The following is a 23,079-nucleotide window of genomic DNA, read 5'->3' as shown; positions in this document are numbered from 1 at the left end:
GCACGGTCCTAAGCAAGCAAGCGAACTTAATATAAAGGATTTAAAAAAAGCTTTATAGCTCATCGGATTCCTCCAATAGAAGTATCCGGTATCATGGGACCTCCCTTGCCAGTACACTGATTGGACCAATCAGTTTCAAAGACAATGCATATCATACCAGAGCATGTTTTTTGTTTGCATGTTCACCACAAGTATATGTTGGACATGATTCTTTGCAAAAGGTTTCAGTTTGATGTTTTAACATCGTAACACCTGCTTTATTGCCAAAAAGGGTAACACCTACTCTCATGTTCTTTAATACGCATTTTGATACTGATAGGAACTACCTGGTTCCACCAGCCCACAGGGGATTATTGTGTCCGTCCGTCGTGCATCAAAAAATGGGAGGGGTGGGGCTGGGTGGGGAGGGGCTGGGTGGGGAGGGGAGGGGCTGGGTGGGGAGGGGCTGGTCACCCCGTGGTGCCCTTATAAAACTCAACGTTTAACCTACTCGCGCCGGCTTGTGCCCGCCCTCACAGTCGGGCATATTTGCGGAATACACCACGCCGCCGTTGACCCTGGCCATTGACCGAGCAACCCAAGGTCCCTCCGCAGGAATGTGTTTAATTGGAGTGCCATAATGACACACCTGACCCTGACTTTAGTTTGTTTTTTAATTTACAAAGTTTGAACGTGGGTGTTTAACAGCTCGATGTATAATTTGCTCCCTCTGTTGCCTGCCAACCCAGTCGCCCTTAACAGAGCTGTATAACTCGATTTGGCTTTAACTTGGGGCAATAAACTTTTGACTTCTGCCACAGCCTAGGTGCGTACGTGAGATAAGAGTATGTATGTCTGTGAGATAAGATTATATATGTCTACGAGATAACCTGTTTTTGTTTGCTCAATACACAGAGGCTGGAGTGCTTTTCGCACACGCTATCGGCCGTTGTTTAAACACTTTCAAGATAAGCAGTGGCGTACACCGAATTACGTCTTCTTATAATGAATACTTAATTCATTATCAACATTACGTATGCATTCGAATCGTTCGAATAGGTGAGTTGTCACCCCACAAGGCGAACTTGCATACCTGTCAACCCCTTATCAGTGCACTCCTACCTTATGACAGACCAATTCAGACCTTATTGATCACCCTTATACATCTCAGCGTTCATCCCACAAAGTCCCATCACAAGGGAGAAACACAAAGATACGAAATATTTGTTGCCTGTATTGAAACGGCTGTACGCACGCAGTATGGACCTGAAAACTCAATTTCCTTGTAAACGAATACGGGGTAAATTCTAGATTTGAAGCTTTCGTGACTGCAAGGATTCATGGTTTTTTTTCGGTAAAGTCACGTAGGGAAAAAAATAAATAATAACTAAATTTAATCACGACGTTTCGGGCGCAACACAAGCGTCCTTCTTCAGGTGCGCCCGAAACGTCGTGATTTAATTTATTTGTTTTCATTTATTTTATTGTTTTACCTACGTGACTTTACCGAAAAAACCCAAAGAATACGGGGTAAACCGTATGGGTTGACACCTATGAGTAACTTGAGTTACCACAACCTATATTCGTTTACCTTACAATACAAAAATAGCCTTATACAAACGTGAGCGATCGGGGCTAACTTGCGTTAAAGACATGTTTAGAAGCTTAAAGCAATTATTGTAGTACAGTACAAATGCAGTAGTACAGTACAAGAGGTGGGGGGGGGGTGAACCGCAAGAAACCTCCACGTGGCCATTACGTAGCCCCCCCCCCGCCTACGTCACAGGCGTCCCAGCCGGCGGAGGTGACGTCACCACGCACGTCAAACACCGGCTCGGCTGACGTCACCGCGGCAACGGCTTCGAACGCCTGTCAGCCAACGCGCGATTGACGTCACCGCGCACGGTGGGGGTGGGGGGTGCGTGGTGACGTCACCGAGCACGATGGTGGGGGGGGCGTGTTGACGTCACCGCGCACGGTGGGGGGTGGGGGTGCGTGTTGACGTCAACGAGCACGAAGGTGGGATGGGGGGGCGTATTGACGTCACCGCGCACGGTGGGGGTGGGAGGTGCGTGGTGACGTCACCGAGCACGATGGTGGGGGGGGGGGGCGTAATGACGTCACTGCGTCCCTTCGCCCGCTCGCCCTTGTCGAGGCCGAGCGTCGTTTATGCGTGAGGGGGGGGGGCGAAGAAACCACCCCGCCCCCACCCCCCACACCCCGCCCCCATCCCCCACACCCCGCCCCCTACCCCCCCACACCCCGCCCCCTACCCCCCAGACCCCGCCCCCATTCCCCACACCCCCCACCAACTCCCCCCCACCCCCTCCCCGCCGCGCTCGCGCCGATGGCGGCTCCCGTCGGTCGTTTCGTCTCGCCGAGGTGACGCTGCCCTCCTCCATAAGATCTCCTCGAAATCTTCGGGCAACAAAAACAAAAAAACGCCACCCCCGCGGGGGGAAGCGATGTCTCGCCTGCGAGGTAGGCTTGCGAGCTCGGACACACCCGCCGCGCGGAGAGAAGAGAGGGAAAAGAACGGTGGTGTTAGCGGGTTCGGAGGGGCCGAGTTTTTGAGGGCCCCTTCGACAGCGAAGATGTCGCTGCTGTTGTTGTTGTTGCTGCTTCTTCTTCTACTAACCGTGGTCGGGGAATCGAACCCGGCTTTTATGTTGAAGCGCTACTGCGTCTCCCAGCTAGCAATTCGACGCAAGCTCGTCTCTTTTAATTGTACGGCCCCGTTAATGTGGTGCTTGGGTGGAAGGCCTCCCCTGACCACCACCACCACATCCTCAGCGTCGTGTTAGTTGTGTCCATACTTCACCACGCCAGTCAGTAGTGTTCAGTTCGGATTGGTGAAGGGAGACAAAGGCGCTCGGACCGGTTCAGATATCACCTCACCACTGCCGCTAAAGCCCCTTGGCCGGGAATCGAACTCATGCCGAGGCGAACAACTGCGCCACCATTGCCCCAACGTTGAAGGTGTTAGACGGGGCAGCAATCAGCCCCCCTGTGTTAATCCACTGCCTCTGTCGTTTGACCATACTTCACCACGCCGGGCGATGTTGTTGTACACCGTAACATGTACACAAGGCGATCAAAGTCATTGTTGTTACAGGGCTGTGTCAAAATCATCTGTTTGAAGCCACTTGCTCCGTCGGATTTGGGTTTTTTTTGGGTTGTGGAAAGGCTTTGATGAGATTCTAGAATAAAATGTGCTGATCACAACCAAATGAGTTGGATGGATCTAATTGCCCCCCTCTCGTATCATTGTTGTACACCGCAACACACTGGGTTCGTGTTTCAATCGCCAATTGCACGGCCATTATCTTGTACCTCTTGTGACACTCAATGGCCATAACAGCAAGTTGGTGTCAAATCAATTGCCGTGTGCGTGTCGTGTAGGTCATTTGACCATACTTCACAATGTTGGAGCTGTTTTGTTGAATGTGAGATGTTGCCGTATACACGATCCGAATGGGACACACACGTCGCAACCTTTGACATTTTCAAGCTATCTCTGTATCCGCCTTTTCAAAACGTTCGCGTAAGGTAATTCCCGGTTGATCTGATCAAATCTCAGAAGCTAATCGGGGATGAGATTGGATAATAACAGTGTCTAGGATGGGCGGTCACCATGCATGAAACAGGCGTTATAGGTTGCTGCCACGCTCAGTCGTGAGCAGCAGAGGGCAGTGTAATAAAAAATATATATTAATACTGTATACGGTACTACGTGGCCACTTGTATTCTGCCCACTTGCACCAACCCATACTGACCTGTATGGTGAAATAAAAACTATATGACCCGCACGGCGTTGGCTTGCCCGTATCCAGCCAGGAGCGGATTGACGAATGGCCGTAACATGTACACAAGGCGATCAAAGTCATTGTTGTTAGAGGGCTGTGTCAAAATCATCTGTTTGAAGCAACTTGCTCCGCGCGATTTGGGTTTTTTTTGGGTTGTGGAAAGGCTTTGATGAGATTCTAGAATAAAATGTGCTGCTCACAACCAAACGAGTTGGATGGACCCAATTGCCCCCTCTGGTTTGTAACCCTTGTTATTGTTACCTTATAGAGTCATCTACGAGGACTTTATAACTGTGTAGAGTTTCTGCATTTTTTAAAAAATATTGTATGTTCATATGCTCCATTTTGTTATTTGACTGAGGGTCGTTGGGGATTATTTGATGATACTTGACGCTGGTCAATGCCGATTGGTAAAGGTGGGAGCATAGATATTGCAGCATAATACTGTACAGTAGAGCAAAGCATTCTGCTGCAATTTACTCTGCTGACAACATAACCTCCGCAGGAGCCTACACCTGTCAACAATCCAAGCATTATCAAGGTTGAATTCTGCTTAGCTTCTCAGGTTTGTTGAAATCAGGCATTGCAGGTGGTTTTGGCATTTGCCAACAATGTCCTTTACTTGAAGGGTGGAGCAGTGGTGAGCACATGGCATTATTAAACCTGATGACTTGGGTTCTATTGCCAGCCATGACTAACAGGGGCGAGTGATAACTGAACCAATCCTGAGGAGCCCCTTCACCAACCTGCACGAACCAGCGGAGTGAAATATGGTCAAGCAGTGATCATGACTGATGCTGTAGAGAAGCTTTCTTCTAGAAATGGATCAACAAAAGGCTGTACGTTTTTAAAATCCAATATTGAAAGTCTTACTTGAGTCTTCAAGACCATTCAAGAGAGGCATCTTGCTTTCATATGTTTGGCCTATTCATATAAAGTAGTGTTTTGCAGGTGACGGTAAATTTAGATTACCAGGCGAAAACCAACACATAAAGGGATAACACTCAAAGGTCCACACAGATGCGTTCATGACCCCACTTGTTCTTTATGTTTTGATAGTTTTGCAATAACACAGTCACGCAATGTCCTCTTCTTCATCTTGATGTACTTGGGTCCTTGACAGCCACTGCATTGTAGATGTGCTTTGGAAATTGACAAATAATTACGGTAGTCGATGTTATAAAAAATATTCGGCCTAAAAAAAAGCCACAGTTACGTTGTGTCTTCAGTAAACACAAATGATCAAGCAATAAAAAACAGGTATTTTATATTTATGTAGACTCGTTTTATTTGCCTATTACCAGGTCACCCAGAGTGCACTACATCTCATAATATTTTCAAATTTGGCAGTGTTGATGCTGGATAGTGCTTTGATGGGCAACTGGTAATGCATAACAAGCATGATAGGCTATGGGGCTACTTTGTAATGAGCCTAGAGCAGTATTGTTCATTTTTTGCGTCCATGCTATCAACTTCCACCAACCCACATTATCAACTAATCCTCATGACCCGCATGATGTCGGGAAATCCTTATCAAGCAGTGCGTTTACAAAGGGATGTATAGTATAGGTACATATTTATGTATTTAATTATCACCTTCCAGGCAAACAAAATAGCTTCACGAATCCGAAATAGTTTAATGAAATGGCTGGGTGTGTCCACAAATCTGTATAATCAATCCACATTGCTTAAAAATGCTTACCCAAGCCAAATTGCCACTTGTGCTGAGCGGGCTCACCGCTTTTGGCCAAACTGTCGCGAAGTATTACTTTGTAATAAGGACACATTGGTGTGCACAGCGACGTGTACTGGGGACATAAAGGGATACGTGCATTATTAGGGCAGCTGTACAGTAATCACAGGTGATTAGTATCTTCCTACTTAATTATGGTTTACCAACATGGCCTTCCTGGGATGATTCTCAATGCCCCCTGTTTCGTAGTGACGAATGGGCACGTTCTGTTTACGTGACAACCCTTATTAGTTGGCTGTGTCGGGTGGTGGCGGGTTTTAACGATATATATTTACGCAATCTAACCCAAACACCTCTATTATGGATGATATTGGTCGCGAAAGCCTACGTGTTAAACTCCTCGGTTGAGAAGCTCTGATATTTTTCTTTCTGTCATTACGGAAAATCCAGCCCACCTGTATTGGGCTGTCCATTAACCCAGCGAAATGGCTGATCTTTGTTTCTTCCATGGGCATTAGCTGGATTGACAGTTAATAGGGGAGAGCACGTAAAATGTTGAGTTCTGCAGTGCTATTTTTGAGCACGCCACGATTTCATGACCATGGCTAACAATAGTCTCCCACTGGCTCTGCAGTTGGCAGTAGCAGTGCCAAAGAACGTTCACCAGAGAGAGAGCGGAAATTTTCTGCGTGCACTTTTTCCTCATTACGTTGTTTTGAGTCGCCAGGTGTGTAAATGTATCCACACGTGCATGCTAATCCAGAGCACAGTATGGTCCCGCGGCCAAAAGGGATGATTACACTGGAAAATCTCGCTCCCTTGTGTACACAGCTCACAAACCTGCCTGTGCCCCCTGCCAGGACCAATTTTCAAATACTGTATAAAATTGCCTCTTGAATTATACGACTTGTGCATTGTGTGATTATTTCACTCGCTCATATTAGTTGCTGCACTGCATACGCACGTACATATTTACGTGCAGAATTTGTTATTCGCGTAATATACTAATGTAAAATAACGCGTACTACTTTTAGCCACTTAGCACACGAATTAAAGTTAATTAAATACAACTAGTTGTTTCGCTATGCACTTAAGGTTAGAGCGAAACGTTCAATGCGTGTCAGCATTTAAAATGCAGAAAATAACCCTCATCACATGTCCTTTCTAGCGTGCAAGTAACTCGCCGACAAACAACAATTCTCCACAATGTACAATAAGTGGCTATAGTTAGGGATTAAACGCTACTACAGGAATTACCCTGATTCGTAAAAAACAAGTCACAGGATGCGCCTTTGAAAGTAAAAATGCATGAGGATAGCCAGTGGCTTGGACAACAAGCAATTAATTAATCAGGGCCGGTGTTCTGATAGTCTTGTTTGCTTACGTAATGACCAATGCCTTATTGCTTGTGCCCTCCTGTTTCATACACAATTTCCAAATATTCCCCCCCCCCCCAACATTTCATAAAAGCTGACACCCAAAATAAACAAAGCCATTGGAATTAGCTTTGCCTGAAAGGGTAATGTATCAGCAAATATGATATTTGACCTATAAAGTCACGTAGAAGGGAAGTAATAAAATAATAAAAATAAAACATAATAAAACAATTCTCACGACGTTTCGGCCACAACGCAAGCAGCGTTGTGGCCGAAACGTCGTGAGAATTGTTTTATTATGTTTTATTTTTATTATTTTATTACTTCCCTTCTACGTGACTTTACCAAAAGAACCAAGAAGATGAATCCCTGCAGTCACGAAAGCTTTAAATCGAAATTTGACCTATACTTGCCAATTTTGTGCAGACACATTGCAACATTGCAAACAGTTGAAGGAGAGGTGCCTGCTCATGAAACCCTGTTTCTGGAAACGTCAAAACTCGTCTAACAATTGTTCACTGTAAGATATCCCCATCACCCGGCAGTGCATGTCACTTTTACAAGCCAGCAGGGTCACCTTTTTCCATCTGCACATCATCTGAGGGCTGCACTTCAAGAGTATGGCAGTGCATTGTTTTCCTGTTGTTTCAGCGACTGCCAGTGTTCAACATGATCAGCGTTTTGTTCCTTTTCGTATGCTGTCAGTGGGGAGTCCTTAATTTACATACTGACATGCTGCCGACTTATTCCTTGAATAGCTTTCCTTGTGCATACTGGATGTGATTAAGAAAAACAAGAAAATACTGCAATAGTGCAGTTTATGCGCCTTACATGAATAACACAGCCTGGACATTTTCACTTTAAGCGGAGACTTTCTGTCTAGAAGTGAGATAAAATGACCGAACCATTGATATTGTACTTCATTCTAAGAAATATATATTTGAAAACGAGTTTTCTATCGTTTTCCTTGGTAAAAATGTTTGTCCCTAGAACTTGCATGTAATTGTACAGTACCTTATACATGCTCATTTTACACACCCAGAGGAAAACATCACTCAGCAACTGTCCATGCGATACAGTATGTGCCGTTTTTTCACATTTGTGCAATGTCATGCAAGGTAAAACACCCTAAAGAAATATTCGGCAAGGGTCAAAGCCTGGCAGGACCATTAATATTCAAGTCCTTGCATGCTAGCCCATGCACTTCAACATTCACTTTGCCTACATTTGTAATTATCTTACATTTGCCTTTGAAGCGGATAAGCTGTGAAGCTCTATTTCACAGACCGACACAATCATAAATTCAGCATTGACAGCTAAATATATACACCTTCTTGGTCCAGGAGTGGTTTACGGCTTGGTTTTTTTGCTGTATTTTACTATGTGCTGTCAGTGTTATATCATGAGGTCTTCGAATTGAATGTTTTCAGGAAGCGATCAAATAGAACTCCTTCAAAGATCCTTTTAAGGGACCTCATCCACACTAGTGGGTACACTTTCCCATGCCCCCCCCCCCTGCTGCGAAGAAATATTCATCGCATGGCATTCACGCTGAAATTTTAAATAATCACAGCTGCAATTGCAGCCGAATGTATTGAAAAATCAATTCATGCTATCTTTTTGGCGCAATCATTGGTGATCAGGCTGAAACCATCGATTGACTACGCTGACAACCCAGTGTTTATTTTTTAATTACGGGCAAACGAAAACTAGGTTCTCGCTCAGGATCTCGGGTGCTGGATCAGTGCCGACCCTTTAGCCGCCTGGTATGTTTACACTTTAATAACATTTTAATATAATTTTATCTCAGTTTTACTTTCTGCTTGAGGTTAAACTGCAAGAGCACCTTGGTATATAAACAAAGAAGGCAGTTCTAGATAATGAAATCATACGCTATGAGAACATTTACATTAATGCAGGTATGCAAAGTTTGCAGTTTAGGTTCAAAGCTTAGTTTAAAATGGGGGCTACTGTAAGTGCAGCCCATCAGCTAAATCGCGCCCGATTCACACACCCCCATTGGTATGCCACCTTTCAACCTTTGGCATCGTGTTGGCTAAAGTTTAGGGTTTAATATTAAATCCGTCCATGTGACAGAAGCCTTCTTTAAGCGCTGAAGGCCTGAGAAACACAGTGGTTGTGTTCTGTGTGCAGACTGTTGGTTCCCACAATCTGCCTAGCCTCCAAGTCCCTTTGTGTGGCTGAAACCGGAAGTGAAGGTAAGTACGTGGTAATGCTCTGCTCGCCTTTGTGGGAATTTTTTTTACGGTACTATATATTTTTTACCACATTAACCATGCCTTTTCTTTTGGTTCTTTCTCTTCAGTGACATCCTGAAGAGAAGAAGGAAACCACGAGTTGGGAGGGAGAGCAGATACCCTCACGGTACATATGGTTGCATATTCAAATCAAAGCATTTGTGTTTTGGTCATATCTCAATATTGTTTTGATTGTATGTCAAGATAGCAGACATGAAACTTGAATTGTCTCCATATAGGAGATATTAAAAAAAACTAAAATGGTTATACACTTTCCAATTCTTATTGATAACAATCATTACTTGTTCTTCATACAATTATAACGATACTTAAGTATTTTGTAAAGATTTACTCATTCATCATCCTTATCAAATGATAGTAACTATTTAGAAATACCACAGGACCTTTTTTTACGTCTGATTTATTTATGTAATCATTACATGATTATTACAGTTGGCACCAGTTGAGTTATTAAAATCTCAACGTGACTTTAATACACCCTGTAATTTTACATTCGTATAAGTTAATGAATGAAAAATATATTTAATAAGTTTGCCTATATTGAAGTTAGGTATGTAACAGTGCATTGATTCAGTGATTAAAATATATTTTCATGTTCATGATACACAATTTCTACGTGTATCATTTGATAATGATGCCATTTATATGCAAATTGCATGTTCAAGTTACAAAACTCAACAAACGAGAAAAAAACACAACAAAAACAATTAACAAGATTTTTAAAATGAAAAATCAACGAAACGTGACTCCCTCCCCACCCTCCCAAATTGAAGCAAATGTTACCAGATACCTGCTGGGGGAAGGGAATGAGTACATTGCTCTTGTAAATGTGTCATGGCAGAATCTACTTTGAGCCGTGACCTCAACTCAGTGTTATCAACAATATCTCCACCTGCATGTCGTGTGCGACCCTACCCGAGGCTGAAAACTCTCCCCCCCACCCTCCTTCCGTCCATGGCACGCCGCTGGTCCGTGGCAGATGGCGTCGTCTCGCGCTGGGTGCACGAAACGGCACGATGTGGGCACGGACAAGCCAGACGACGTCGGCCTGGCGGAGCTGGGCCCGCTGCTGGTGACCACAGGTCAAGCCACGTGCTCTGTGAGTCTTGCGCGTGCCATCGCTCACGCCGTGCGTGGCTGGAGGGGTCAGGTTCCAAGGTTTATTTGTGCGTTTGCGGTTGTCGCCGGTCAAGGTCGGCTGCCGTCATGCAACCCCGCACCTCTTGCGTAACAGTGCCACAGCTTGTTATTTCTTTTGTCAGTTGTTTTCGCCTCGTGATGACACTTGCCTGCGGCTTTAATTTCAAGCCTACTAGTTCAAAATTGGCCACGAACGTTGTTCATGTATCACTGGTCGCACATAGACTGCACTAATTGAGTACTAGAAGATACTTTTTTTTAAATCTGGCAACACTTAATATTAGACCACCAAAGGTATTTAGGAAGGTCTGCACTGACTTCTGATAGGAAAAGTCTCCCCACTACTGCTGTAGCGGTACATGATCTTTTAATAATAAACATTTTTAATATCTTGACTTAAAGCTTTCGTGACTGCAGGAATTCATCCTCTTTGAGTCTTTCGGTAAAGTCACGGAGATAGAAAAATAAAATAAAAAATAATAAAAAATCACGACGTTTCGATCACAACACAAGCAATCGTATTTTCACCTGAGGACGATTGGTTGTGTTGCGATCGAAACGTCGTGATTTTATATATTTTTTTTATCTACGTGACTTTACCGAAAGACCCAAAGAGTATATATTTTTTCAAGTTTAGAAAGGGTTTAGCAAAAGGGTTAATTTCAGACAGGTTTGAACCTAGTTAACACTTTGATAGGAATAACAGTTGTATGCTTGGGTTGCAAGGTCATCAGTGATAGTACTTAAGAAATGGACACTTGGATTTATCTGGGGAGATATCCTCAAGAGCATTTTTTGGGGAATTCGGTAAAAAAAAGATTTCAATATCAGCAATTGATGTGAATACATACAGACATTGTCACAAAGCAGTCTGTAAATAACCGCATGCGGCTCCGGAGCCGCTGGTTGCCGACGGCCGATATAGGGCTTTATAATTATTGATGTTATGATGACGTTTGCTGTTAAAGGTTAATTGAAAAGCCTTCGCTATGCACTCGTCTGTGTCATAGCTACCGTTCGTTTTTCGCTGCTGCCAACTCAGTTCACCATTCTGCTTCTGACCCATGCTCGTTTACATCTGTTTGGATTTCGTACACTTTGTTAAAAAGTTGGTGTTCCCCGTTGCTGTTGCAATTCATCATCACACACTTTACCGGTGATATTGCAACACATAACAGTACTTTTGTACTTGTCTATTACACTGAAGATGACAGGGACCCTGTTGAGGTTGAAATGTCTGTGAATAAAATATATTCTGGTATATGTAAGCCCCTGCAGTGTTGGATGCAATTGTAGTGTGTTTTTTGGAATAATAATTTCTGTCAGGATTTTTTGTAGTATAATGCCAGTGGGCTTTGTAAATGTTAAGGTTAATGCACCCCCAAAAGGATTTGGTCCAAACGCAGCACGTTCAGAGCAAGTCTAAAAATTGGCATCTTTAATTTTCCTTATCATGTAATTGTTGACAGCCTTCAAAGGTTTTTCAGTCACTATATATTTCACAAGCATTAAAATTGCATTGCCTTTTTAGCCTAATTTCCTTGCATGGTCTGTAAATATGACCTCATGAATTGGCGGCATTTATGCACACGTCTTATGGTGATTTATGATAAAATTGCTGGCAGGCCGTGGCTAACAATAAAACATTTTCTCGAGCACATTCACATATCGACTGGTGGTTACGGTAAACACTGGTCCTGAATTCAGGACTTGGCACTAAAGTGGCCATTGTGTTATCACCTAGCCATTAACCCAATTTCACCTCTTGGAGTTAGAATTATTTCCACCAGTGCATAATTACACCTTAGTTACTTGATCTATAGTTGGTTTTAGACAAGGAGCTATTTGGCTGAAAAACCTACAATTTTGCCTAGACTGCACTTTTGGCCATACGAGAGGTTGGATAAGCTAATTAATGCAATTCTGGACATGAGGGACATTCTTGTCTTTAATCTAGATTTGAAGTTTTCGTGACTGCAGGGATCCATACTCATTGCTTATTTTGGTAAAGTCACATAGGTATGAAATAATATAATAAACTTAAATAAATTAAATCACTTGTCTTTTCCAAAATCTGCCGGCCATAGGGCTTTTCTTCTGGAGCCACCGTGGTTTCTAGCCAACTTGATAATGTTGATGGTTGTGCCAGGATTTGACGACTTGTATGTCATGGTAAATTTCGAATGTCCTTGCGGATTCACATGAGCCGTGTTGTTGCTCAAAGTTAAGCTGAGATGCCTAGAAAATCGTTCGGTGAACATTTATTATTTGTCAAATAGTTTAGTGTGATACACATCCGAGCAAAGCTTGTACCATTTTGCCTTGTAAAAGGGATGATCAGGGACGACCATTTGCTGTAAGGCTGCCTACTGCCTTCGACCCCAACTTGGAGGCTTCTGATTCACTATACAGTGAAACAGCCAATTCTAAATGTGTCAGCTGAGTGTGCTGAATTTGGTTAACAATTGCCAAAAGATTCAATTTAATCCCCTCCACTAGTGGTGTTGTCTTAATTATCGAGAAATCTTTGTCTGAACATGTTCACTTTATCATATACTGACAGCAGGTGGAATTGATCATTCAAGCCAGAAATATTTTGCACGTCAGGTAGCTCGTCGTGCCAATACCACCATATCAAAGCACTGAACCGCTTCCACTGAGATTCTGGGTGGGAATATGTGCAACCAAATATGATTAAACAAGGTTCACAAGTGGAATCTGTTCTTGAAAATATGCGGGAAAGTGGAATTCGCTAATTCACTACTGTTCGGCACAAGTACCCCTCTTCCATGATGTAATGTTGCCAAATTGCAAATAGTCAAATAAAAAGGTGCAAAAAGTTAAGCCGAATAATCACATTTGCAAAAGAAAAATCTGGGAATGAAGAGTTTTTACTGTATTTAACTTCGTTTTATCCAAGTTTGGTTTATCCCAGCACTCAGAATTAAAAACATTGCTTTGATTTGACATGCAACAAATGCTCTTCCTTTCATATAAAACGTGTACCCCTAGCATACCTCGAGTGTAGGATGAGGGCCAATTTCTGATACAAGGTAGTGCACTGATAGCTTTGAGCTTCCAATGGAAACGTCTAACAGCACACGTGGAATGTCAGTCATTTGTCTTGTGGGTAGATGATAAGATATTTGTCTACAGTTTCTGGGTGTCGTGTCCCAGCATAGCACATATCTGTGTAGGTTAGTGCCAGTTTCCCTCTGTTTCTCTTTTCACGTGACAGCCTCCACATTAGAAATTTTATGACTTTTCATCATGCCTTCTACAGTACTGCACAGTGAACCTGAGCCTCTGGTTCTCCAGTCTCTTCGTCAGTCGTCAGTCTTCATGTGGTTATTCTAGATGTTTGGTGCAACCCGGAGTGAGCCTGTTTTAAGCTGTGTTCCTGGGCAGCTGTAAATTGCCTTTGCTTCCAACTTAGAGGATTGCAATAGCAACCCCATCGTCAGCCATGATCAATCCACTGCTGGGTTCAGGCCATCTAAGGCCGCCACCATCCCCCGTGGTCCCTCAGCACAACAATCCATCTTGCACCCTGCGGGTGGACATGCTCTTGGGCATGTTCCCCACCTTGGCCACCACACCGTCATTAGTCTCAACCATCAGCCTTCGTCCTTGCTAGCGATGTGTCCTACTGATGCCTTCTTACTTTACCTAACCGTCAATATGTTGTGCTGTCCTGTGCAGGTGCGGGAAGTGGACCAGGTCCATGCGGACAGAGAGAGGGATGAGGATGGCCCTGAGCCCCTGAGGGTCATTACGCTGCCACTTCAAGCCCACCACGCCATGGAGAAGATGGAGGAGTTTGTTTGCAAGGTTGACCATTGTAGCCGCATCATATTCATCACGCCCGAGGGCGTCCTACTGACCCTGTAGCCCAGGGACAGGTCTCGCCATTTCTGACTAAGTTTTCTTTGAGCTTGCACCTCAGTTTTAATGTTGACTGTTGCCGCGGTGGCGAGATGTTAACTGCCTTTCCTGGTATACAGGAGGTCGTTGATTCGATCCCGACCCTGATGCCTGTATGTTTGGAATTAGCATTTTCTTCCCGTGGTCGCGTGGATTATTCTCTGCGTCCTCCGGTTTTTCCCTCCACATTTATAAACATGCATTTCGAGTACTTGGCTGCTATAAATTTTCACATGATAAGCCACTTCTTTGAGTTATAATTTGTACCAGGTTGCTTCTGAAAAAGAGCTACATAGTTCAGTGGGCATTACCTGGAATCAAAATGACCAAATTGAACAAAAATGTACTGTCTGAAATTTGTGGTGTAAGAAAGTGGGTTTTTTTACATTGGAAACAGTCAATTTACCATGCTGCACATTCATCTTTTATTTAATGCAAGTGTTATTCCTCATAGCTCCAGAGCTTGTAATGCTTAATATTATGTTCACAGTCATAATATTTATTGAAAAAATCAATACCACATACATAGTTATTATTTGATTTCCTTTTAAGTTTCGTGTTCATCAAACATAAAACTGTACGCCTAAAAAATTTAAACCGCTGCCCTTTTTTTTCAAAACTGATTGGTTTTGAATAAAATGTCAAATCTCGTGGAAAAAAGTGCAGTTTTACAGAATATACCGGTATCAGGTTTATGGCTCAGGCAGACCAGGCTGCATTGTAGAGTGTTCTGGGTTCACAGTCACATTCTTGGTTGGCTGTGTGCGGCGGTGAATTGTGACTGTCAAGGGACACCCAAGTTCAGCTCACACGGTCTGCGCAGCATCGTCCAACATAACAATGCTGCTCGTACAGTTAGTGGGTCTGTGTTTACAGGGTGCTTTTGTCGACTGTGTTATTGACTGTTGGGAAGATTCATACTTGTACGCTCACTGCAAATGTAAGGATGCGTTCCATCCATAATTATACAAAATTCTCACAATTTCAGGGCCACATTTCGGTTCATGAATCTATTCCCTTTTGGTAAATATATAATTTATAGTGGTATAAATTTGTGTATGTGTACAGCTCTTTGACAATCCACTGCTAAATTATGGCACTCACGCTGCCGTGTGTGTTATGTAAGTTTTTTTTTACCCTACTTCAGACTCAACAATGTGGGTTGGTCAAGGCGGGGAACACAGATGTGAAGCATAGAAAAATAATAGTGTATTTTTCTGCAGTGTCCTCTTGTGCATTAAGTTTCCCAACAGATACGAATGAGAAATATCACACGTAGTTTGAAGCATGTATGTTGAGCGTAACACTTTTTGCTTCTGTTAAATGTTTAATGAATCCCCACTGCTAATCCGTTCAACACTATGTTATTACTTGCTTATATAACTAAGCAAATCCATGCCTGGGTTAGATAAGTGCCCCGGTTAAGCCATAGAATTTTACTGGGAACCCACGTATCTGAACCCACCGCAAAGTGAGAAACACATTCTGTGCCAATAGCCTGAGGCGTGCATGCTAGCCAGAAATCCTCTTGTGTCTTGATTTCGGTCGCCAAACCTGCTCTGTTGCCTCGCGCGCTCGTTGCGTGATGTGAAATAACACAGCTGCCTGCGATCGGCGTGCGCACGGAAGTTCAGTGGCAGTCGGATGCGTGAACTCGCGCCGGTGTTTTTATCACGCGCAGGTGTGGCAGGGCCGCTGGCGAGTGATCCCGCACGATGTGCTGCCCAGCTGGCTGCAGGACAATGAGTTCCTGCTGCAGGGGCACCGTCCCCCCATGCCGTCGTTCCGCGCCTGCTTCCGCAGCATCTTTCGTCTCCACACGGAGACCGGCAACATATGGACGCATCTAATAGGTTCGCCGTGTTTGCACATTGTTAAATCTGTTCCTTCCGTTTTGTGATGACAGTTGCGGAAGAGCTAATTATGTTCAGGTGTTCGTTTGGTACGCATCCGTCATCCGTGCCATTGGCCATGATCTATCCCCTGCTCGATGCAGGCATCCCTAGGCCATGGCCATCTCTCACGGTCATGCAATGTAACAATCCGTCTAGCGCCTGCACGCGAACAGATTTCATAGATCCATCGCCATGGTGGACATCCGCTCAGGCACGTGTCCTCCTTTGACTTTCACACTGTTATCAACGTCTTACTATCTTTCCCCCAATTGGATGCACGTTGAACTCTAGATATTTCTTGCGCTACTCTGGGAGCAGTAGTGGTTTTTATTTGTGAAGTGTATATGCAAAGTGTTTTCCATGAAAATAACTTGAAGCACTTGAATATACTCTTGCTAGTTTTCTGCAGCCTGTGTGCATAGTTTGTGAAATAACATTGATCCTTATTGCATTGTTTCACATTGTGTCTGTAATGAAACATCACGGTTGGCATAGAATTGCTTTGTTTTTAGATTTGAGAGTTCAATCAATCTAAGGCAATATTAGTGAGCATTCATTCCACTGCAGCCTTGAAACAACTTTTATTCTACCTAGCATTCACTCAACCTCAATTACAGTTTTGCTCTGCTGTTCGTCACTATTTTTACAATTGCAAATGTTTTTAATTGTTTGAAACTATTACTTGATACTCATAACCGTCCTATTTTCAAATGGTGTTTTCTGCCTTGTTCTTTACATATGACCAAATGTTGTTTTGCCTTACTAATTTAAAGAGGAATATACTTCTAGACTCAATGGGCGATTACCTGGTTAAAAAACAAAGCATATTCATTTATGTCTCATCTAATTTTATCTTGCGTTTCTGCTTTTTTGTGGCACAGGCTTTTTCCTATTTGTCGTCCTGGCCGTCATATATCTGTTCCGGCCAAACATGAACTTCGTAGCTCCTCTGCAGGAAAAGGTTGTGTTTGGCGTTTTCTTCATGGGCGCTATCCTCTGCCTGTGCTTCTCCTGGCTCTTCCACACCGTCTACTGTCATTCCGAGAAGGTCTCCCGCACCTTCTCCAAGTAAGTTCACGAGCCACGCTCGACCGGCAGGGCGCCGTCGGGTTCATTAAGTTATGTCGTTTGCTTTTGGAAATCACGCAGTCGGCTTGGGTGGCACAGGATGTTTCTTGTTCATTTCCTGTGTCAATATCAACACTGCATACAAAGTAAGTTTACAACACGATCATATATTCCAGGATGTGCATTGGTCAAACAGGAATTTTTTAAAGTTTAGAAATCAGTGAGCTATCGTATTAAGCTGATATTACTTAATTGTTTTATTTTTCAATCCCCATCGAGTAGCACTTGGGTAAAGTCTTGCTCCCAAAAGATGCTCTATAAGTAACGATGGTGTCGAAATTGATAAAACTACTCTTATATTACAATTTGGATTTACAGAACGTGCTTTTAGAGTGTTATAGTGGCTGGTGCACTGGGCAGTAAATCCAGTGACCTGAGTTGGGCCACAAGCTGACGTTAGTTACGGGATATCTCTTAGCCGGTCCTGGCTGCCACCTTTCAACCATCCTCACCGAACTGGCATGGTGATTTGCCTTCAAACGTTTCCCATGACTCAAATGCGTGGGAAGGCCTTCATCCAGCAGTGATTTGCATCCAGTGATGAAAGGGAGATGATTGTATGTTAAAGCTGAGATTCATATCATTCATTGAGTCATAGGCAATATTTGATAAGCTGCTGTTTAAAAATATCCAGCGCCTAATGCCATCTCATGGTTCCCTTTTGCCACTACACAATTGTTTTAAAAATGTCCCAGTCACAGGAAATTGTTCTGGATTATCGCGTACCTTATTTACCACTCTAATTCCTTGGGCCTTTCTGTGTTATGATTAAGGGCCATTCCCCAAAACGTCATATATGTTTTTTTAAGCCGATGCTATTGACGAATGTGTTGCATTTTTTTAATTTACTGACATGTGTTGTGTGTTTTGCCTACACTGCTTTCTCTTCATACAAATCATTTTAAACATCCACCATATATCTAAAGGTCCTCCTAATTCCACAAATTTGGAGCTGCAACCTCAGAAGTTGCCTCCCTGTTGTAAAAAATACCAGCTATTTAAACGAGATTTAGCAATATCTCTGTCCACGCTGCTGCTGCCCCATGTTACTGGAATGGTAGTGGAATGCTCATCTGCTGTTACTTTTCACCTTCTCATGATGGTTATTTTGTTCGCTCAATCCATTTCGCTTTGCCTCGCGCTCACCTCTTTAACCAGAATATGGCAGTTTATTTTAGAATATGCCAGTTTATTTTGTTCATATTGTTCGTCTTTGTTCATTGAGCACAATTTTTGCCTGCACCTCTGACGCAATCTGTTCCATTGCTGCCTGCTTTGCTGTACGATCTCACTTTGATGATGATATTATTGTTGTTCCTAATTTGTGCTGACGCATGACAGTGTATCTTTTGCGAACTGGCAGGGCAACTGGCCAAACGTGACTTTCTGCATAACAAATAAACGTTGATTGATTGCTATTGCAGATTGGACTACTCGGGCATCGCTCTGCTCATAATGGGCAGCTTCGTGCCATGGCTCTACTACTCCTTCTACTGCAACCCGCAGCCACGACTCATCTACCTGGTGACCATCTGCGTGCTCGGCATAGCGGCCATCGTTGTATCTCAGTGGGAGCGCTTCTCTACGCCGCAGTATCGCGTGCTCCGTGCAGGTATGTGCAATTGTGGATTGTGTCTTAGCTATTCGATCCCAATCCCCCTCCTTTCACACATTGCCTAAAAATATATGGTTTATATCAAACAGATGCTCGTGACCCCCAGTTTTGGCATCGCAAGTACATCTAGTTTTTGAAAAATCGTAATTTTTTAAGATTCCAGTTTCAACATTGAAGGGAAGATTGCCGTGAGACACCGCTACATACTGGAACATAACCCCTGCGTTTGATGAGGTATTATTGTCCTGTGCTGTTGTCTACCTTACTCAATCTACACTTGGGAGTATAGTGAAGCATGGTCAAATAGCCCACATCCATGACTCAACGCATAGGGAGTCCGTCACACAGTAGTGGATTGACAGAGGTTGTACATGTACCAAGCATCTTCAAATAATTTTCAAGATTGTGCACAAAGCATCCGTATTAATCATAGTTGACACAAGCAAAACAAATTAAGTAAAAGTACAATTGAAATAAGAAAACATAAAATTAAAAAAAACCCTAACTTGTCAGCGGTGCAAACACCATCCTTGGCCTACCAACCTGATTGTTTTGTTTCATCCATGCTTTCTTCAAACACCACACTGCAGCCTAAAGCACTTTTCTTTCTGCTTGTTTCCTCATACTGCTCGACTTGGGAGTTCCCTCCCACGTCTCTATCCCTAAGCTCTTTCCAACCTCTCTCAATTCAAGAAACGTATTGACTCTTTCCTAGTACACATTACATTGTGCTGTAGGTTGCTGGCTGCTCGGATTTTGGGCCTTTGGGTCTGTGCTTGGCAACCGTGATGAAACAAAAACAACTACACCCTATCAATGTGCATTGCCCGCCGCTTGTATTCCACGCCGCTTGTATTCCATGCAGCCGTATTCCTGAGCTTGGGCTTCAGTGGGATCGTGCCAACCGTGCACTTCATGGTGGTGGAGGGCTTCATGAGGGCGACGACGGCCGGGCAGACAGGCTGGCTCTTCCTCATGGGGCTCCTGTACAGCATGGGCGCCGCGCTGTATGCTGCACGCATCCCCGAGAGGTTCTTCCCGGGCATGTGCGACATCTGGGTAATTATTCAAATCGCACTAAATGAGCCACAGGTTGCAGTCGCACCTGCCGCCTAGGTGTGGTTTTCAGCCGCTTGTGATGTGGTCGGTGGATGGCGTGTTCTGCTGCAGCTGGTGCTGCAGCTGCTGTTGCTGCAGCTCTTGAATGACGTTGTAGACTTTGTGTGTTGAAGCACATAATTGTGGCTCTGTGACCCACTTTAAAGCCTGACTTGTTGTAGCTTTGATAGGGTTGCTTTGAACTGTTTAATACACACTTGCGCGTGTGTTACGCAGTGTGTTTTTTTTTCGTATGACCGTTGCCTCAATCCAACCGGCGATTAAGTGGTCGCAATGCAGTTGGTCACAACGGAATGTTTGTGTGTGGTATAAATGAAATGTTCAAATTCACCTTGCATTATTTAAAGTCTTTTCATTCTGTGTATAACTCAAGAACTAAAAGTGGAGGATGAGAAATACACAACAAATTTGCCAAAAAAACTTTTATAATAAAATGTATTTATTGAGACATTGCAAACCTTTAACACGTAGGCGTTCGCGACCAATATCATCCATAATAGAGGTTTTTTGGGTTGGATCGCGTAAGAATATAAATGTGTCGTTAAAACCCGCCACCACCCAACACAACCAACTAATAAGGGTTGTAACGTAAACATGGCATGTTCTGTTTATGTGACAACCCTTACTAGTTGGCTGTTTCTGGTGGTGGCGGTGGGTTTTAAGGACATATTATTTACGCAATTTAACCCAAAAAAACTCTTATGGATTGCAAACCTTATCCAACAGGCTAACATGTTAAATGGAGCAATTGATTAGTTGTGAATGCACCTATTGGCAGATGGCTCATTCATAGGATCAAGAAAACGAGTGAACATGATCCAATATATATAAAGTATAATGTAAAGCGGCCAAATTAATTAAATGGTTGCCCAAAACTTGGTGGGAAAAAAGAGTGCTAAATGCATACATATTTTTTGGCCAAGATCATGATGTTACATACCATGTATGCGCCCTAGCCATCATTGTGTGACATCGTCTCGTTATGCCGCTCAGAAGATAGTGCTGTTATCAAGGAAAAACCTCTTGAGAACAAATGCACGTTGCACAGTTACATAATCCATGCATGTGCACGATTGTTCTCGCGAATTTTAAAAGGGAATTCTTCTACATGGCATCACCTGATGTAGCCCCCTTCACCCCACGTCTCTCTGCAGTTCCACTCGCACCAGATCTTCCACGTACTGGTGGTGGCTGCGGCGTGCGTTCACTTCCACGGAGTGTCGAAGCTGCAGGAGTTCCGTTACAGTGTGGGAGGAGGCTGCACGTCCGACACTCTCCTGTGAGTCACGCCTGGAGGCGTGCCACTCCGACCCAGCTCGGTGTAAATTCCCCGCGAGAGGCAAGCGGCTGGCGCACACGCGCGCTCCGTTCTGTGTGATGACTCTGAGCAGAGCTGTAGGGGTTTGCCTGTTCCCGCTAGGACCTCAATTGGCGAGCGTTGAAGCAATGCATCCAGGGAATATTTGGGCATCGTATTCGATCGGAAAGTTATTTTTGGCAATACTTGATGACAAAAGCCACACAAAAGATATGAAAACTGCACAAATGTTTAATGTCACTTTATATAAGGTTACATGGGGAGTATGCAGACATGAATACAAATAAAATGATGCCCAAATGTGTCCCCTGGTTTATTTTACATTCGCGAGGGGGCTTGCTTTAAGGTTTATTTTTCAAGTGATGGGCCCAGCTTTTGACACACCTTGCCTCTATTTGTTGATGGCAATGTTGCAGGAAAGTCCCTGTTCACTTACTACTGTTTGGGAGCACAGGTTTACACAGAAGGCCTCTGGCACCCAGACATAGTCCTGCTCTCCATCTCCACCAGACTCCAGTTAACAATAACCCAGTTTACATATTAGAATTTAGTGTGCATACAATTTGGCTTGCAAATCTGACCCTTGTAATGCTGGCTTTTTGTCGAGCCGCCTCAGTGGAGACTTGCTCTATGGTAAAGCTGCTGAGCATGCTGTGGGCTGACATACTCGTCCAGCCACTTGCCTTCGCGTCGAGTTTTATCGTCAATTATTACTGTCCCCCTATGCACCCATTTGCTGTTAATATGTGCAATCACGTTTACCCAAATGTTAAAGGTCTATTCAGTGATACGATCCGAAAACAGGGATATCGTGTATCGACTAAATACAAAAATAATATTTTATATATAAAAGTTAAATGTTCAAAAAATGTTTCATTATGAAGTAACTCAAATTATGTAAGCGTGATAACTTTTTTTTAAACAAAAACTGAAATGATAAAAAAGTAAGATCTACAGTTCAACATTTTATTAGCAAGCAATAACAGTACTTACACAATTTTTACCATTAGTCATGGATGTTTTTTCTGTTAAAATTTCGGCTTAGAAGCATTGAAGAGTGCATTTCTCTTTTGAAATGGGATGTATTTTTGATGCCGTATCACTGATAGCACCAATAATGTTTGTGGGAAGCTTGAATATACGCGGTGTCTGATGTGCCCTCACACTGGTTTCAAACTTGACAAAGGCCATGCCCGAAGACCTGGCCATGTGATTAGAGTGATGCCGACACAAACCGGCTTTTATTGCTGCTTGCGATCATGGTGCTCAAGAAATGTCCTCGTCAACGTTATGAGTAACACTTGCCACCGGAGACACATCGCACGCGCCACCATGTCCTTTTTTTATGGTCGGATTATTTAACCCTGCCACAGTGCACCTGCATTGAACATAACGGAACCGTTCTCCGACTGCTTTTACATTGAATACATGTCTCATTTGCGAGATAATCTTAGGCGCAGCATTTCTGTCCACAATACAACTGCTCAAACACGTCTTACTTGGAACAAAAACTAAAAGTTGTGCGTGCGAGCATTTATATATGTAAACGTTGCATTTGCCTTGCTAGCTTATGCAACCGGGATGTCCCTTGTGATACCAACAAATGTCCTTGAGTAAACATACTTAAAAAATAAACAAACACTGAGATTAGCATTTGTCAAAGGGCAGCTGATGACCTTTCCCCATCGCGCACAGTATTGTGCCACTTAATTGGTGCCCCGCTCACATACTAGTCAGAGGAGAGTGCTCCCCCTTGACAGCGGAGTTTTGTGGCCTCATGCTGTGCCACTCTGGTCACATGGTTGCA

General features: G+C 43.6%; 1 protein-coding gene across 1 annotated transcript; it reads left to right on the top strand.

The window, feature by feature from the left end:
* Nucleotides 1-2,302: 2,302 nt before the first annotated feature.
* LOC144730077 (adiponectin receptor protein 1-like) lies at nt 2,303-21,576 on the top strand. The gene is made up of 9 exons (XM_078610603.1): nt 2,303-2,460; nt 9,181-9,239; nt 10,113-10,232; nt 13,976-14,104; nt 15,879-16,050; nt 16,974-17,160; nt 18,645-18,832; nt 19,701-19,894; nt 21,109-21,576. Exons 3-9 carry the CDS (start codon nt 10,113-10,115, stop codon nt 21,235-21,237), a joined length of 1,119 nt encoding a protein of 372 aa, XP_078466729.1. The 5' UTR covers nt 2,303-2,460; nt 9,181-9,239; the 3' UTR covers nt 21,238-21,576.
* Nucleotides 21,577-23,079: the final 1,503 nt, after the last annotated feature.

This window comes from Lampetra planeri, chromosome 34 (assembly GCF_965212315.1).
Source record: "Lampetra planeri chromosome 34, kcLamPlan1.2.h2, whole genome shotgun sequence".
In the NCBI taxonomy this organism is placed as follows: domain Eukaryota; kingdom Metazoa; phylum Chordata; class Hyperoartia; order Petromyzontiformes; family Petromyzontidae; genus Lampetra; species Lampetra planeri.
Note: the sequence above shows the minus strand (reverse complement) of the source record. Positions and strands in the feature narration are given on the sequence as shown.